The sequence below is a fragment of the Sorghum bicolor genome, chromosome 8 (assembly GCF_000003195.3).
Source record: "Sorghum bicolor cultivar BTx623 chromosome 8, Sorghum_bicolor_NCBIv3, whole genome shotgun sequence".
NCBI classification, from domain to species: domain Eukaryota; kingdom Viridiplantae; phylum Streptophyta; class Magnoliopsida; order Poales; family Poaceae; genus Sorghum; species Sorghum bicolor.
In genome coordinates this window covers 5,767,960-5,786,385 of record NC_012877.2, presented here as the reverse complement: position 1 = coordinate 5,786,385, position 18,426 = coordinate 5,767,960, and the positions used below count along the sequence as shown (strand labels likewise).

The 18,426-nt window shown below is 39.2% G+C and overlaps 2 protein-coding genes across 2 annotated transcripts; both read left to right on the top strand.

Moving 5' to 3' along the window:
• On the top strand, positions 4,342-9,697 carry LOC8076293 (transmembrane 9 superfamily member 1). Its single transcript, XM_002442862.2, has 12 exons — positions 4,342-4,601; positions 6,317-6,509; positions 6,647-6,751; positions 6,887-6,904; positions 6,996-7,084; positions 7,171-7,323; positions 7,436-7,570; positions 7,683-7,849; positions 8,165-8,259; positions 8,448-8,821; positions 9,035-9,308; positions 9,398-9,697. The coding sequence occupies exons 1-12, from the start codon at positions 4,488-4,490 to the stop codon at positions 9,463-9,465; spliced, it is 1,785 nt and encodes a 594-aa protein (XP_002442907.1). The 5' UTR covers positions 4,342-4,487; the 3' UTR covers positions 9,466-9,697.
• Positions 15,012-17,159, top strand: LOC8076292. Its single transcript, XM_021465949.1, has 7 exons — positions 15,012-15,120; positions 15,205-15,521; positions 15,616-15,688; positions 15,782-15,855; positions 16,015-16,253; positions 16,392-16,512; positions 17,145-17,159. The coding sequence occupies exons 1-7, from the start codon at positions 15,012-15,014 to the stop codon at positions 17,157-17,159; spliced, it is 948 nt and encodes a 315-aa protein (XP_021321624.1).

Genomic DNA, 18,426 nt, shown 5'->3' with positions numbered 1-18,426 from the left:
TAGGTCCTAAAATAATTGCTTCTCTCACCATTCACATTGATGCACACTTTCCCACCTCGAACAGTATCCATAATCCAAGAAACCCACTTAGGATGGAAATTCCTTCCCACCATCACTTGCTCCAAAAAATCCCACCGCACCCGGTCATAAGCTTTTTCAAAATCAATTTTGAGAATCACCCCTTGGGTTTTGGATTTCCTTAATTCATGTAAAACTTCATGCAGAATTACTACACCTTCAAGAATATTTCTACCTTTAACAAAGCCCGTTTGGTTGGGGTTAATAATATGTTTGGCAATAGGGACTAGTCTATTAGTCAAAGCTTTGGTAATCTATTTATAATCTACATTAAGCAAGCAGATGGGTCTATACTGTTTTATAGTGTTGGCCTCCTTGACCTTAGGCACTAGAGTAATTACTCCATAGTTAAGTCTCTTAATGTCTAAGCGCCCCTTATGTAGATCATCAAATAAGGCACAAATTTCTTTTTTAAGAGATTCCCAGAAACTCCTAAAGAAAGAAACTCCAAAGCCATTAGGTCCAGGAGCCGAATTAATCCTCATCTCCATGATGACATCTTTAATCTCCTCTATTTCAAATTTCCTCACCATATAAGTGCTATCAACCTCGGACATGTGTCCCATCCTTAAGTAAGTAGAAACCCATACAGTAAATAGGAATGGAGCTTAAGCAAGTGTTTGTTGCTTACATCTTGGAGAAAATTTCTGGCCTAAAAATTTAAAAGTTCATGAAGAGGACAAACACAATCTATCTACTTTAAGGTTCTTAGAGCTGCAGGCAAATGGATTTTGTTCAGAACCATACAATTATTATAGCTAAATGAAGCAATTCACCATATTACAGATTACAAACTGAAATTTCAGATTCAGGCACGAAAACAGGAACCGTTAGCCGGTGTTAATGCTATGGCGACATCGAGTAATACAAATCAAACAATCAAAGTATACATATTTTGATCGGCTGAAAATTGATAGATGCGTAGTAATTCATAGAAAAATCTAAAAATTACAAAAAAAATTGTTTAGCTCCACATATATAGATCCATGCAGTAAACAAAAAATATCACAAATTTTACTATATTTTTTTGCTGGAGATGTTTGCCTATGCTTTCTAGTGTAAAACTGAAATTGTAGTTATCTTGTTCCAATTATTATGAAAATTTTATGGTAGCCTATTTAATGTGATGCTTGATTTTTGTTAAAAATTTTAGCACCATTTCTGCATATCTCATTGATTTACTAATTTACTTAGATTTATGCTTGTTAAATAGTTTACAATCAATTTAAGTATATAAAAATAAAAAAGGATGTTTGTTATGTCATATGAACACTTCATACGCCCATATATTCATAATCTACATACATTTAACTGATATATCATATTTCATAGGAATCCAAATCTAAATAAAAAATAAAGCTAGCAACAAACTTATCATGTTTTAATATAAAACTAAGGTATATTAAGAGGTAATATTGGAGTAAGATAAGCTTTGCCTAATTTATATTTTATTAAATAAATATGTCTCCAAGCTACATATCATTGTAAATAAAATTTCATAATTATATATGAAAGATATTAACTATCTAATATCATAGATGTTATGGTGATCAATAAAATAAATTATGGACTTAAAATTTTATAAAAAAAGTATAAATATAAATAGATATGTAACATTATGCTATCACTTTCTATGACCATTTGATGTTTTTCTCCCGTTGCAACACACGTATATATTTGCTAGTGATAATAAAACCCGAGACTCATCCTTTATTATATGTAGCTATTCAGGTCTAGAATTCAGAGATCCACAGGCTCGAGGATAAGATGATTTGTGTCTCAAAAACAAGAACCCTTTGGTAACTCTGCATCAAATGGAATGTTGTTCCTCCTTTATTTAGGGTTGTGATAGCAATATTTTTTTCCTAAGGCTAAGAGGGGAAATTATGTTGGCTGCTTTTTCAGGAAGCTGACCAAGGTAGAGCAGTGTTCTTTCTTCCTCTATTCTCTGTTCTATATTTTCAATTATATTTGGCCACTATAATTGAGATACATATATATTTGTTGTTTTGATTATTCCTGGTAAGATACATGTCTCCTAATAATTATGAAAAAAACTTTCATGTAGTTATGCTTGTATGTCAGACTAAAACAACGTTTCCAATAGTGTTTCGATCAAAACAATACTGCTTATCTATTTTGGTTTAAGATCAGAGATGTCAAATAAATTTGGTTATATATGTACTCTTCTTAATTCTACGTGTTGTCCCTAATTATGTGTCTTGTCACAGGCATATAGAGATGAGCAGACTCCTAATTCAGTGGAGGGCCTGCTAGATTCTATCTCAATCTCACGGTGTGTTGCATGTATGCGTATATAACATGTCTCACTCTACCAAAAGTTGTTGTTGTATTCAAGATCTTATTGTGTATTTTGTGTATGGTTATATTTGTCCTTTTCATACTACACCAGGAATCAACTCACGCTTAATATGATTACATACCTGTTTTGAACTTAACAACTATAATATTTTGTACCCTAGTGCATCAGTAAATGCAAGTGTTCATATCATATATGTACTCGGCTATTTGATTCGTCAATTGGTGCACACCATCTGACATTTGTAATGCATATATAAAGCTCTTTATATATTTATGTATCTCTTAGATACTTCTATGTATCACACAAAACTACATGTATGCAAACCGTGTATCTTACCTATATAAACCTAAAGGTACTCACTTGCGCTCGCGCGCAATGCGCGCAGTTTGTACTAGTATGTAACATTTCATACATTGATGAGCTAAACTAAAAAAATAAGGAGTATTGACTCTTTGGTTTAAATATGGGTAGTGTGAGGTGAAAGTAATCAAACAAATATCAAGAGACAAAGTGAACTCAGTTGAGTACCCATTTGTATATGTCAAGGGGCATTTATAGAGATCTTGGCCTTTGTTAATCCTACTACAATGTTTAAAATACCCATGGTTTCATCACATATAACCCCTTTTATGTTCAAGGGGTGAACTGGTTATTACGTCCTTGATACAATATCTTAACATGTTCAAAACAATCTCCGAAAGAAGGATCTTCTCTGATGATTCTTCATGACCTAAAAACAAGTCAATTCGACTTTGCTTGTTTTTGTCTTCGCTTGACTGCGAAGTGGCCCTGTCGTCTTCGCCTTTCGCTCCTTGTCTTCATGTTTATGCAAAGTAACTTGATTGGCTTCACATCCTCCCTTTCTTCCAATACAAAGGCCTCGACTTTGCTAGATGAAGACATTCCTAGGTGATGGGCATGAACAAAGAAATCGTTAGTCTGAGAATTATGGATGGAGCATCGGGGACTACGCTTGTCCGAGGCTAAATTCCCAATAAGTAGCATATCATTCATCAAGTTAGCATTCATCAAGTACTCCCTCCATATCTGAATTAGTTGACGTTTAGGATATGATTGCTTACCAATGAGTGATTAATTAGAGGATATTTTTCCTCCTTTGCCCCTATTAAATGAGGCTGCAGGTGTCACCTTTACAGCAATGTTGCATAGCTCAAGTGGCTACTTCTCCTTGTTCCAACGCTGGAGGTCGACGGGGTTAGAAGGTGGACGGATGGGGGTATTCGTGTCCAAACTAATGCTGCGAGTGCACAACGTCATCTTTTGCGATAACGTCCCAGGAAGCCAGAACGACAAATAATTCAGATACGGAGGGAGTATGTTCATTGCACCATGGACTAAAGAGTCAATGGAGAAAATTGTAACCTAAGTTTGACTATTTTGTTAGACAATCTACTCATATCATTTCGACATATAGACTCAAAATCTAAAAGGCATTTCTATAGTTAAAATTTGGAATAGTTGATTTGAGACTAAAAGAAATAAAACCTATTTGTGAGTGACACACTAATTATACATAGTCACACAGGTGTCGATGGATGTACTCAGGTAAGAATGAGGATGTCTTTTCCAAATAGATACCCACGGTTCTTCTTTAGTGTAAGTTAATAAACTAAATAGATAATTTTTTCCTCATTTTTTATTTAGTTCATTTAGTTATACTAGAGAAAAACTGTGTGTATCCGTTTCAAGCACCCTCCCCATCTACTCAGGTAGGCAGGAAAGCAAGAAGGAAAACCGGTGGATTTTCGCAGCAAGAAAAAGAAATTTTTTACCTGTCATTAGTCACATGCTCAAAGTCAACGGTCCACGGCATCCCCGAGCAAGATCACAGACCGTCCAAGCCGCGGAGGGAGAACATCACAAGCCACACGATTCTCTCGACGAATCCAGCTGCACCCGGCGAAGAAAACGCCCTGCCCCGGACCCGGAGGAGAGGCGCCAGCTGCTGGGCTCGTGACTCGTGAGTCTCGCCGTCTCGGGCCAACCCGGACGCCGAACCCCAAGGCTCGCGACCGCGACACTCGTGTGCCCCTCCTCCTCCTCCTCAGATCTCGCCGCCGGCGGCATGCTCCCCTCCTCCGGCGGCGGCCGGTGCCGCGGCCGCCACCTCCTGCTCGGCTTCGGCCTCGCCGTCGCTGCCCTGCTCGCGCTCGCCTCCGCCTCCGAGTCCGACCACAAGGTGCGTGCCCACGACCTTACCACGCGGCCTCTCCCTGCCACGGATCCAAGTCCCCGCTCGCACCTATCCCGGTTAGATCGCTCGAGTCGCTCCGGATCTGGACCGCCTCGTTGGTCGGATCTCACGCTGCTGGGTTGGTGGCGCCGGCTCCTCGCTCGGGGGCTGTTCTAATGTGATATGTGAGGTTCGGTTGGGTTGGTTTCGGTTGGAGCTGATGCGATGAGAGAGTTCCTGGTGTTCGACAGTCGAGGACGCGTTTAGAGGATGGCTATTGGCTACGGCTTATTAGAGTAGTAAGGCTCGATGTGGGAGTGCTGGTAAATGGGCATGCTGACACTTTGTGATGAAAGGTTAATAGCTCATGGGTTTTGAATTTGGAGTAGCAGAAGGCTGCGGTGCTTCCGCATTCTTCGAGTTGTGATGCATAGGAATGTAGAGCTCTTGCTAAGAGTCTTGTACATTTGGCGTTTATGGCACTTGTGTTGACTGTATGTATTGTGTGTCTGGGTGTGGGTGTTTTTTTTTTCATTAAGGAGAAATATATAACTTCCTGATGCAATTCGTTTGCCTTCGATTGCATATTGTAAATTTCGTTTGTTAGTTATGCTCCCTGTCATCGATAATTCACCGTACATGTTATGTGCTGTCCTGAAGCTGTAGATCTGTTTTATCAGAATTGCTTCGATGCTCACTCAGCTTTTATCTTTGTTCAACAAGAATGCTACATACTACTATGCACACTCAACTTTACCTTTGTTGAACAATATTAAGGTTTCTTGGAATTTTTTTAATCACAAACAGAAAAACTCCCTGTAGCCTTTCTTTTGAATTCACGTTTGCATAAAATTATGCTCGGTATCACACTGGTTCCAACATCCTTCACATTTTTATGTCTCGCTGCAAATGTTGACAACTCTTAATGCATTGTGTTATATGGAAGGTGGGAAAAACCTTACCCTAATTAGCCACCTACACGACCAAATTAGAACTTGCTGACTGAGCATAATGCAGCACTGGTGTAACAGTTAATGCTATTGCATTGTCACTGATAGCTTGATACATTCAGGACTGAGGACCACTACATTTTATCTTAGTTACTTAGCTTTCCTGCCATGTTTATCACATCATAAATTCATAATTGCATCTATATCATGTAGCTTTTCAATTTGGTTTTTGAAGGGATGCTAGAACTAACTTGTTCAATGCAGCCTGAAGTTTGGACAATTTATGCTAGACCTTGACTTCTTTGAAGAAAGATCAACTATTTAATTTGTATGCAACCTAAAATTTGGACATTTTATTTTAAACAGATAAAAGACCAAAATCTGGATATATGTCACAGGCTAGAAGAATCGTTATCAGTATTTAAGATGCTGCATTTAATGCTGTTATTCTTGAGTGGTTAGGATAAATGAAGAAATTGTTTTCTGTAACTTAAATAGTCTCAATGACAGCCATTATCAGGAATAGTTACTAATAACCCAATGTCTTCTTGTGTCTAAATCTAGATAGAACCTTGCAAATAAATATGGATCTGTCAATTCCTGAGAAATAGATCACCACAGAAATTCGAAGCAGAGATCATTCTCAGTATCTGACAGATTTTACTTATCTGGTTGCTGCTTGAATGTTGTTTCCTTTATGCTTCCTACATGCAGTGCAAATATGTCCCGAACTCAAAAGTTCTCATCCCTTTTAATGCTTCTTATGTGCAGTACAAAACTGAAGAGCCAGTTAAGCTTTGGGTGAATAAAGTTGGTCCTTACAATAATCCTCAAGAAACTTACAACTATTACAGCCTTCCATTTTGCCAACCATCTGAGAACCCTACACACAAATGGGGTGGTCTTGGAGAGGTCCTGGGTGGAAATGAGCTGATTGATAGTCAGCTTGAAATTAAGTTCTTAAGTATGCCCATATTGTTCCCATTCCATCCTTGTTTTTATTTACTGTTTATTGGAAAGCTGATCTAATATGCACTTTTCCTGTGTATAACTTTTTTTTGTCTTACTGACTCTGACTGTATAAATGTTACTTTGGTCTAGAAAACGTGGAGAAGGGCTCCATTTGTACACTTGAGCTAGATGCTAAAAAGGTCCAGCAGTTTGCTGATGCCATTGAAAGCTCATATTGGTTCGAATTTTTTATAGGTATGGGGATCCACCTTTGATACATCATGCCCTATAGCATTATGATAATTTGGGATGTATTTCTTATTTCTAACGTTGTCATTCATCTTTGTGGGTAAATTGCTTTTTTCGTTGCCTGCTGCCATATTCTTCTAGATGATCTGCCTCTTTGGGGTAGGTTCTTCTCAACATAATATTTTCTTTTCTCAACGTGTCTACCTGTTTTGCCTTATATGATATGTTAGTTGCTATATGTTTGGAACAGGTTTTGTTGGGGAGACTGACAAGAACAGTGAAAACAAACATTATCTTTACACACACAAGAACATCCTTGTCAAATACAATGATAACAGGGTACGCTATATTGTGTTTTTCCAGAATGTTAACACATCAATTTGTATGCAGCTAAATAACATGATCTGATGTGATTTTTGTTTTAGATAATTCATGTAAATCTCACCCAAGAGTCTCCTAAGCTTCTTGAAGATGGTAAGAAATTGGAAATGACATATTCAGTGAAATGGGTAGCAACAGATGTGTCATTTGCACGCCGTTTTGAAGTGTACCTGGACTATCCTTTCTTTGAACACCAGGTGATACTTTGTTTGTAAACAACTGACAACTTTCTAGTTTCTATTCAGCTGTATCTTCCCTTTTAACTAACTATTAGAAGTCCTGAACTCTGTTCATATTTCTCATTTTCAGATTCACTGGTTCTCCATTTTCAACTCTTTCATGATGGTTATTTTCCTAACTGGTTTGGTTTCGATGATATTGATGCGGACTTTGAGAAATGATTATGCCAAATATGCTCGTGAAGATGATGATCTAGAGTCCCTGGTGAGGATCTGAATTATGGTGCACCTACTGTTTAACTGTACACTTAATAGCTAGAGAAATGTTTTCACTAGATTCTGTTGGCTTGTTGCTTAAGTTGATATTATCTTTGAAGGAGAGAGATGTTAATGAGGAATCAGGATGGAAGCTTGTCCATGGTGATGTATTTCGGCCTCCCCGAAGTTTGATGTTTCTTTCTGCACTTGTTGGTATCGGCACCCAATTGGCAGCTCTTATCCTACTTGTGATTGTTTTGGCCATCGTTGGAATGCTATACATTGGGTACACTCAACATACACCCTTTTTCTGTCCTCCTTGCATGCACAACATATAGCTTGAAATATCTGAGAGAGCAATAATTCATTACCAGAAAAAACATATAAATTAAATACACAATACATTATATAGGACTACAGGGATTATTTGAAATTTTGTAGGGGACTCTTTTGGGGGGTTGGGTGAGAGGGACTGCCCTTTTGAACCAATGTGATGAATTATAAGACAGATTATTTCTTCAACACATCTGAGCAATTTAAGCAGAAGCATAATCCTTTACACAATGCTTTTCTCTAACTTCAATTGGATGGTGTTTGTCAGGCGAGGGGCTATCATCACAACCTTTATTGTGTGCTATGCTCTTACATCGTTTATTTCTGGATATGTTAGTGGTGGTCTTTACTCAAGGAATGGTGGTATGGTTCTGCACAATTTTCTATTAATTCTTATGTTTGTTTGCGCAATCCAGTTTCTTTGAAATATCTGTTCCCATGTTGTACCTTCATGTTCTTCTCTTTTAAAAAGAGTACAGTTTAAATTATCATGTATGGAATCCTCATCTCACAATTTATGGCTTATCGGATGGTTCTTGAATTCATGGCAGGCAAAAACTGGATTAAAGCGATGGTTCTTACAGCATCCCTCTTTCCGTTCTTATGTTTTTCAATTGGCTTTGCACTGAATACAATTGCTATCTTCTACCGCTCATTAGCAGCAATTCCATTTGGCACAATGGTTGTCATGTTTGTACTTTGGGCTTTCATCTCCTTTCCCTTGGTGCTTTTGGGAACTGTTGTTGGTAGGAACTGGAGTGGTGCTCCTAACAACCCCTGCCGAGTAAAGACAATTCCACGGCCTATCCCTGAGAAGAAGTGGTACCTTACACCTTCTGTCATCTCATTGATGGGTGGCCTGCTTCCATTTGGTAGCATCTTTATTGAGATGTACTTCGTGTTCACATCATTCTGGAACTATAAGGTAAACAGCCTTTTTTTTTACTCGCCATTGCTTACCATTATGAGCTTCTACTGTAAGGTGTGCATGATTGGTTATTTTTTGAATTTCCTCTGGTGATTCCAAATGATGTCCATGCTTCATAGTGCATTTCTCCATCGATTTATCTGAACCATATTTGCAATTTTGATTTGACCAAGTTTATAACCATGACACAATTTTGGGGTTTCTTTGCAGGTGTATTATGTCTATGGTTTCATGTTGCTGGTCTTCGTCATCCTTCTAATAGTCACCATCTGCGTCACTATTGTGGGTACTTATTTCTTGCTGAACGCGGAGAACTATCACTGGCAATGGACGTCATTTTCCTCTGCAGCATCAACCGCTTTGTATGTGTATCTGTACTCCATCTACTACTACCATGTGAAAACAAAGATGTCAGGCTTCTTCCAGACAAGTTTCTACTTTGGCTACACATTGATGTTCTGTCTTGGTCTAGGCATACTTTGTGGTAAGCTTGCCTTTTAACCAGAGATTGTGCCTTTGCAAAATATGTGACTGTTTTTGGTTTTTGACCTGTGATTTTTGTTGGTGATTCAGGTGCTATTGGGTATCTAGGGTCAACCCTTTTTGTAAGGAGAATCTACAGAAATATCAAATGTGATTAAATCCCTGCTACTTGCTAGCAGCAGAAAGATCATATGTATTGTCAGTGGAAGCAAGGCCTCAAAAAATGGATTTTAATGGTAGACCCTGAATAGGTTTTTGAAACTGCCGAGGACTTGCTCCATTTGTTCGCTGTTATACGCATTTTTGTTTGCCTGCTTATTCCTGTGAAATCGTCCACATAATGTATACCTGTGGTAGTTGAGGATTAGTCTGAAGCACCTGTTTTCATCATTTTCTTTTCCTTTTGTTTTTATGACTTCATTCGGTAGGATGTAATCAGTGAATGTTCATGCGGCGCGAGCCCAATTAGGACTTAAAATCATTCTCGCTATGAGGATCGATGAGGTTGAACTTATTTGTCACCTCAATCGTCCAATACAACAATCCGTACAGCCCGTCTTACACTAGGATAGATCCATGTGACCATTTCGTCCCAATGTGTGGACTGGAAGGGGAATTAAACAAAATTTACCCCTGTCGCCCAATCTACTGCAATCGTAGATGAAAGAATAAAAAAAAAACATTCAAACAAGGCAACGAGTTCATATCTGAAATTTTCCCTCCAATACATCGTGGCATCCAGAACTGATGTTTGTAAAACATTAAACCCAGATTACAAGGGTCGGGAAGCAATCCTGATTACATGATTATATGTAACACCAAAGCTACGGTAAGCAGCCGCCATAGCACAGAATGACAAGATAAATTAAAGAAAATTGCACAAGATATAATGGACAAATGGGCTGGCCTGTTGGACAACCCGCATGACAGTGACACGGCCTGGCCCAACGGTTGTAGTACTAGTCATTTCAAGGGCACTAGCATAGGGACTTGCCTGGGCCCAGGCATAGCATGACTATTGGGCTAACACTATGCTGGTCTGATCTCTCTTAGCCATTAGATGACCTCAAGTAAACCACAACGGTTGGATTCGCGTGGAGTGGCTGGTATCAACACCCCTTCTCTAGAAGCCCTAGCTCCTTCCTCTCCTCTCAGCCTCGCGAACAATTTTGGGTGGCCGACATTTCCCATCCGACTCCCTTTTGACCTTGCGCATACGAGCAAAGTGTTGGTGTGGGCAATGCGATCCTATGTGCGACGGAGGTGTGGTCTTGTGCATGGCCAAGGTAGAAGGGTCGATGCGACCCTACACATAGCGATTATAGTGCGGGCAATGTAGCCCCACACACGATGATGGCAGAGCAGCTTTGTAAGAGGTGCCCCCCTAGGTGGCCTATGCCCTATAGTACCCAGTCTAGGACAGGCATGCTAGGCCACCGTGCCCATTGTGCCGACATGACATAGATAAGAGGAGGTAGTGTTGTGCCTAGATCGTGACGCTGGCATGATATGACAGGAATAAGACATAGTACCTAGTACCATGCACCCGGGTCTAATAGTATTGTGTTGTCCATTTGACCATCACTTGCTAGGGAACAAGAGATGAGTAATGATCAAATGATCGTCCTAATAAGCAACTCCACCAGATATTTTATCCCCTCATCCTAAGCAATTTTAGTATATATATTGAAGTGCAGAGTTATAGCAAATTACCCAACATAAACCCTTTATATCCATTTTCCTCATCTTGGCCCCACTCAACTCCATGGCTGAGCTCATGTGCCACGCATCCTCCATGGCCAATAGTGCAAGGGTGACATAGGGCGGATCAATTACTATGGACGGCGATGAGCAGGTGGCTGTGGTAGCTGCATGGTGGTGGTTGTAAAAGGATCTCTAGATGGTTAGAGGGGAGAGGAGGGTTGAATAGCCTATAAAAATTTCCATGAAATACACAACACTAGCAAACTAGGTAGACAACAAAAATGGCCCTAATAAGCACTACACCTAACTAGCAAGCCAAAGGTAAAACAACTAAGCTACACACCAAAATTAGTAAGCTACTCAAACAAGCTCCAAGAACTACTCGGCTACACACTAGCAAGAACAACTACATAAGGCAAAACAATCTAGTGATGTAAAGAGATTAATAAATTGAAGTAAAGAGCAAGTGTAGGAGTTATAAACCACAAGGGAGACAATATTTTTCCCGAGGTTCGGTAGCTTGCTAGCTACCAAGTCCATGTTGTGGCGTGTGTCCAAAGATTACCGCTCCTCTACTAGCTCAACAGACTCTCAAGCTTAGCTCGGACATGAGCACTAGTGTATGAACCGGCTCGATCACGAGGTATATCATGCCAATAGCCACGATTCTGCTAAGGTTTCTCTTCGTGTTGCCCGTGGGTTGAGCACAATAACCCCCTAACGATCGATGCACAAAAAAAAATCTCCAATTGAGTGCTTCAAGAGAACTCTAGCTGCTCCAAGCTATATAAAATTTGATCTGATCTTACAAAATTTGTTTTGGCTCTCAAAGATATGAAATCACTATTAAAATTTTCCTAAAATCATGCTTCTACCTTAAGGTACCTAACTTATAATTATTTGAATCTTCTAGGATCTCCCTTTGATATTTATTTGCTAGTAGATGTTGTCATTATTTGTTACAATCATCATTTTAGGTTGACTCTGATAGGCCCCACCAGCTATTAGTTTCTTCTACCTCCTAGTGGCGAAACAAAGGCTTCACAGCTGTTTTGTCAAAAAAAAAGGTTTCATAGCTGGGCTATAATTTGGGTTATGTTGGGCCATGTAGGTTTTGCATCTTGCATTGAGATCGTTGAAATGCAAGAATCAGATCATGCGCTTGCATTGGGTCGATTCATCGAACAGTTAAGGCCTTGTTTGGAAGCTCTAGTATGGCGTGGATTGGGCCTCAAACCACGTGTGTCGTGGGCCGAATCCAACGCCGGGGTGAGTTCCCACGATTGGTCCCAACCTGCATTTGGCTGCTCGGGTGTTGCCGTGGATGAGAACTGAATACACGTCAAAACACATGTGCCAGAAAAATCCCCACCTGAGCCGTGGAAAAGAAGACCAAGTCGCGTCGCGTCGTCTCCTCTCTCGTGTGCGGCCTCCTCCACGCCGCCGGTGCCCCTCCGACTGCAACCTCCTCCACGCCGGTGCCCTTCTGATCGCCTCCTCGCCGATGCACCACCACCGACCGCCTCCTCGGCGGTGCCCTGCCCCTCGTGCTCCGCGCCGCGCCAACCCTCGTCACCGCCGCCGTATCTGCGACATCGTCGTCGTTAACTCGTCACCGCCGCCGCCGCCGCCGCATCTGGTCCGGCGAACCTCTCTCTTACTCTTCTCCCCGTCTCCTGTACTCTGTAGGGTTATGCTTCACCTTGTTTTAGTATTAGGGTTTCGATTTCACCTTTCTTCTTTTCCTTCAGATCGAGAGTCAGATCTGGCAGAGTAGCATCTTGGTGGACACTTTTCTGTTGCATTCGGGCATCAAACCATCGGTAAATTTTTGGAGCTCCTCTTATTTCTTTGGCAAATATAATATTGCACCAGGTCTAATTGAGCGAAAGTACAGCCTTCCCTTTGAAATAAAGAAATATATGCATACTTTAATTCCTTTATTTGGGCTCAACTTTAAATTAGTTAGGTAATATTGTTTCTGTTTGCATTTGGGCTGATAGTTAAACTAAACTTGCATTACGCTGAACGGTGTTTTAAAAAATGATGTCTATACACCCTTGAATTATTGCTGTTGACATATACTTCTAAAATTGCGGTATGAACTTTTGAAGTTTGACTTGACTTATGTAGAGTACTAGAGTTCAAACAGATGTATAAAGTTGTGCGTATGTTTTTGTTGTTGTTATTATTACTGTACTGTACTACTACTATCTTTACCCATAAATAAAATAATTTATAGAGTTGTCTTGGTCGATGTTTGGCTGAATTTATATATAAAAAAAGATAGCAAAAACATTTAGAACACCAAATGATCATATTACAAGAATATATATTTTATGATGTTTCTAAATACTATATTTATTCGGTGCCACAATTCATTGTGAATTTAGTTAAGTTTTATAAAAAAAAAATTAGAGAGGTTAGTCGGCTAGTCATCGGCTTGTTGCCTGGAAGGTGCGGCGGCCATGTTAGACAGATCCTATGCTTCTGAACTCGTTGATATTTGTAAACTGTAGTGTGCATATAGCACACACATATATATACATGTCCACACATTACCAAGTTATTTGCTGAAACCTTTTTTTTGCTTTTTTTTTGCTAGCTGCAGCCATCTTAGATTCAGTTTTCCTTCTAGTTAGAAGATAATGGATTCACTAATTAGAAAGAGGAGGGAAGAGGAGGATGAGGAGATTATGATGTTTTGGTTGCCTGCCTTATATCTGTTAACTAGTAATGGAGGGATACAGAAAAGAGTAAGGCATACTTCAAGTCAGTATGGTGAAGAAAAGATTAGAAATATTTTAGAGGGTCATGAGAAAAATTGCCTTGTTGTGTTCCGCATGGAGCCTAACATATTTAGAGCAATAGCAACATATCTCCGAACAGAACATCTCCTACGTGACACGAGAGGTATTACGGTAGAGGAGAAACTTGGTCATTTTCTTTACATGATCTCTCACAATGCAAGCTATGAAGATCTACAACATGAATTCCATCATAGTGGAGAAACGATTCACCGGCATATTAAGGATGTTTTCAATGTAATCCCATCTCTAACCTATAGATTTGTGAAGTCCCCTACTGGAACTGAAACTCATTGGAAGATTAGCACAGATCAAAGGTTCTTTCCTTACTTTCAGAATTGCTTGGGATTTATTGATGGAACACATGTTCCTGTTACCATTTCTCAAGACCTGCAGGCCCCATATAGGAATAGAAAGAATACCTTAAGTCAAAATGTGATGTTAGTATGTGATCTTGATCTCAACTTTTCCTTTATATCATCTGGTTGGGAGGGGTCTGCAACTGATGCTAGGGTTCTTAGTTCAGCCATGCTTGGAGGATTCAATGTGCCTCATGGCAAATATTATCTTGTTGACGGTGGATATGCTAACACACCATCCTTCATTGCGCCGTATCGTGGTGTTCGATACTATTTGAAGGAATTTGGGCGTGGCCAGCAACGTCCAAGAAATTATAAGGAGTTGTTCAATCATAGGCATGCCATATTGCGGAATCACATAGAGAGAGCAATTGGTGTTCTTAAGAAACGCTTCCCTATCTTAAAAGTTGGAACACATCATCCTATTGAAAACCAAGTAAAGATACCAGTTGCAGCAGTGGTGTTCCACAATCTTATATGGATGCTTAATGGGGATGAGGGTTGGTTTGATCACCAAGAAAGCAACATATCTCCAGAACATTTTGTTGATCTCCCTAAAGGTGACAACCACTACAGTGATGATGTAATGTCCCTTAGCAGTCAAGTAGATGATGGAAATGCAGTTAGAGATATGATAGCCCAAAATATGTGGAATGACTACAGTCATAACTCGTCCTAATAAATGTGAGTATTATTGGTATCTCATGAAATATTTTGCTTATGTATTTTCTGTCTTCTAAGCCCAGTCAGATTCTTGTATTTGTGGCAACCATGTTTATTTGTAGACTTTTGTATGCTGAAGTTTGATACTAGATTTTTGTATTTGCAGCAACAATGTTTGGAAGAGGGTCCCCAAGGCTCAATTTGTTCCAAGTTGCAACTGCCCAAAGAAAGCCGTCTCCAAAGACTTCACGGGTTCAAAAGAAAAAGCCATCACCAAAAGGTATGGGCTTTCTCTCAAGTCTAGAAGGTTGGTACATTAAAAACATGCTATTATTTGTAGCTTATCTATGCTTCTCTATTCCAGCTGTACCTGATCGTCCAAGAGCTCATTGGAATGCGGGACTTGAAAAGGGTTTGGTAGAACTATTACATGATCACAATAATGACCATTATAGGGGTCAGAATGGGTGGTCCCCAGATGCATGGAATAGGATTGTCAAATTGTTCTATGAGAAGTTCCCCTATGTCAACTTTACAAAGACTCAAATTCAAGACAAAGAGAGGGAGCTAAAGAGAGAATACAGACTTCTAAAAGAAGCAAGGAAGCAAAGTGGTGCGTCATGGGATGATAAGCTATGCATGATTGTAGCAGATCAAGCTGTTTGGAACAACATCATTACTGTAAGATTTCTTTCTTGTCTCTTTCTGTTGTTCATTCTTGTTAAATAGTCTCATCATTTGCTAATTACTTTTCATTCTTGTATTCATTAAATAGTCTCATCGCAATGCCAAGAAGTTCCAAAATAAATCTTTCCCATTGTTTGAGGCTTTAGGAGAGCTATATGACGGTATGTTACCATTGTTGTATCTTTATATTCCTACCAGTCAAGTATATTTTGTTTAGTTCTCCTAATATTACTTGATTTCACTTGCTCGTGTAGGACAAATTGCTGAGGGAACCCTAAACTTCACGTCCATTGCTCCTTCCCAAGTTAATGTCACACAGCCCTTCCAAGTTCCTATCACACAACCTTCCCAAGTTGCTCCTACACAGCCTTATCAAGCTACTCTCACACAGCCTTCCCAAGTTGCTCCCACACAGACTTATCAAGCTACTGTCACACACCCTTATCAAGCTCCTATTACTCAGCCTTTCCAAGTTCCTATCACACAGCCATCTCAAGCTACTGTCACCCAACATAATATGGGAGAAGAAGATGAGAGTCTCCACTTTGACTCTTTTGCACATGATGTTGAAACTGATGATGAAGACTTGAGGATATTGGAACAACCAGTTGCACGTGATGCCACTGCAAGGTCAAGAATGGGAAAAAGAGGTGCAAGTACAAGAAACAAGGACAATGCTACAAGTGACAAGACAAAAAAGGCAGCACAAAGGCGTCGACAAGATGGGTAGGTGGTTGAAATGATGGGCAGGTTTATAGAAATGAAAGAAAAGCAAGCTGAAGATGAGATGGCTGAAAAGGAAAAGGCAAGAACTAATGCAAGTGAAGAGTTCTCAATCCTAATGTGCATTTCTATTGTGGACAGCATGGAGGAGCTCTCAGATGATGAAAAAGTTTTGGCCTATGGTGTTTTCAAGGATGCACAAAACAGATCTATTTTCATGACTGCAAAACCTTCTACACGTCTCAAGTGGTTAAGGAGGGAGGTACTAATCCTCTTCCCATCCTCTTCCTTTATTCAATGCAACCTCCTACCTATTCTAGTTTGGTTATGTTCTACAATTTTACTTGTTAAGTACAATTCAGAAAAAAGGAAGAATCTATAGCTCTTCAATTTAACTTACATTTCTAGGATGAGGGCCATAGTTTCAGCCCTTTTCAAGAATGCAAATGTGCACTGATGATATTTGAGATATGTCCTGATACCTAGTACAGATGTGCAGTGATGATATTTGAGATGCTTATCTATCCTCTTCTTTTTTTTTCTTTTCTAGTGCCTTCAAATGGTTTAGCTGCCACTCCACAGCCCTCGTAATCAGGTATGAATAATTTTTACTGGCCACTCCAAACAAAAAAAGTAGAAAAGTTCAGAGTTTTTTACTTTTAGTGCAGTTCAGTTATTCCAGAGCAGCAGCCTTGCATCTTTCTGTGTTTTGTCACTTAATAGTGAATATTTTAGTCGAGCAATCCTTCACAAATATTTGAAGGATTCATTTCCTATAAGTTCGTATCCAGAACGTAAGAACCTGTCATATTAGAACAAGTGAATAGCCAAATTAATTTACTTCACGCATTTGACATGTCCTTTAGTTTGCTAATGACTTCTCATTTGTTTCAGGTGATGCAAGCGTAAAAAGTTCAAGCAGGGAGATATGCTGGTGCTGGAGTTGTCTACAAATTTATCTTATTATCAAATACTTGGTTGTATTTTGCTTGGAATTTCCATTTCAGAAATGTCAAATTATTCATAAATGGAACGCCTAGCATAATTTAAATTTATACCTCTGTAGCAGAGTATAAATTTGGACAAATGAAGTGCATTCGTCAAAGTCATGCATCGTCTTATGTTTATGAACATTATTGCGTTTTTTTCCTACCCAGATTTTTCTTTAAATTTTATAGTTTCTATATCCTTTTGTTTATTTTGTTCTGGGTCTAGTTGGAACTCGCATTTTTTATTATATTTATAATTTATAATATTATAGCATACTTTCTTGAATTTTATAGGTGCTCAGATTAGGTACAATATGTTCTATTTTTAGTTTTGGTATCCAAATTGAAGGGAGCACTGTCAACATGGGAGGTCGTTACACGTACATCCAAACAGAATAGAAGTCACACACCAGGAGCCGAGCCCACCCGATGTGGATTGGATGGTGGGGTGGGTTTAATCCAATCCACGAGTGTATTTGAGGACACGTGTATACAGTACATGGTCAGCCAAACGAGGCCTAAATTTGACCAACTACAGAGACCAACACACATTTGGAACCGTATAGGCATCTACGTGATGTGAAAGCATGTAGTATTATGCAAATAAAGTTCCGGTAGCTACACGTGGAGATGTGAACACATATATGCCTATGAAAAAAAAGGAAAACAACAGTCGAATTAAAAATGTACATATAACACGTTGGGAGTGTCATTTAGAAAATTAATAAGGTATTTGCGTGAAGGAATGTAGTGTTCTCATTTCTCATACGTTTTAATTTAATTAAATTTCATTGAGTAATAGGATATTTTGATCACAGCTTATTCTCGACAAAATTTCATTTAGGATGATTTAATGCCACAAACCAAACATTCTCACAGGTTAATATAATTGTTCATTTGGGCTTATCAGCCAAATCTGTCAGCCATTCAACAATATTTTTCTTTGACAATAAATTAATCAACAGTACTTTTCTGCCATGACTTATTAGCCAAACTGACTGTCAATGGAGGCATGACAGACGTGTGTCACCATTATGTACAAGTGACTACATACAGAAGCATCTTACAAAAAAATATATTATTTTTTTGATCAGTTTAACAACGCTGTGACACATTCAAAATATTTTCTTGATAGGTGCATTTATCACTTTGATCTTGACGTGCCAATATGATCCGTGCACGTAATG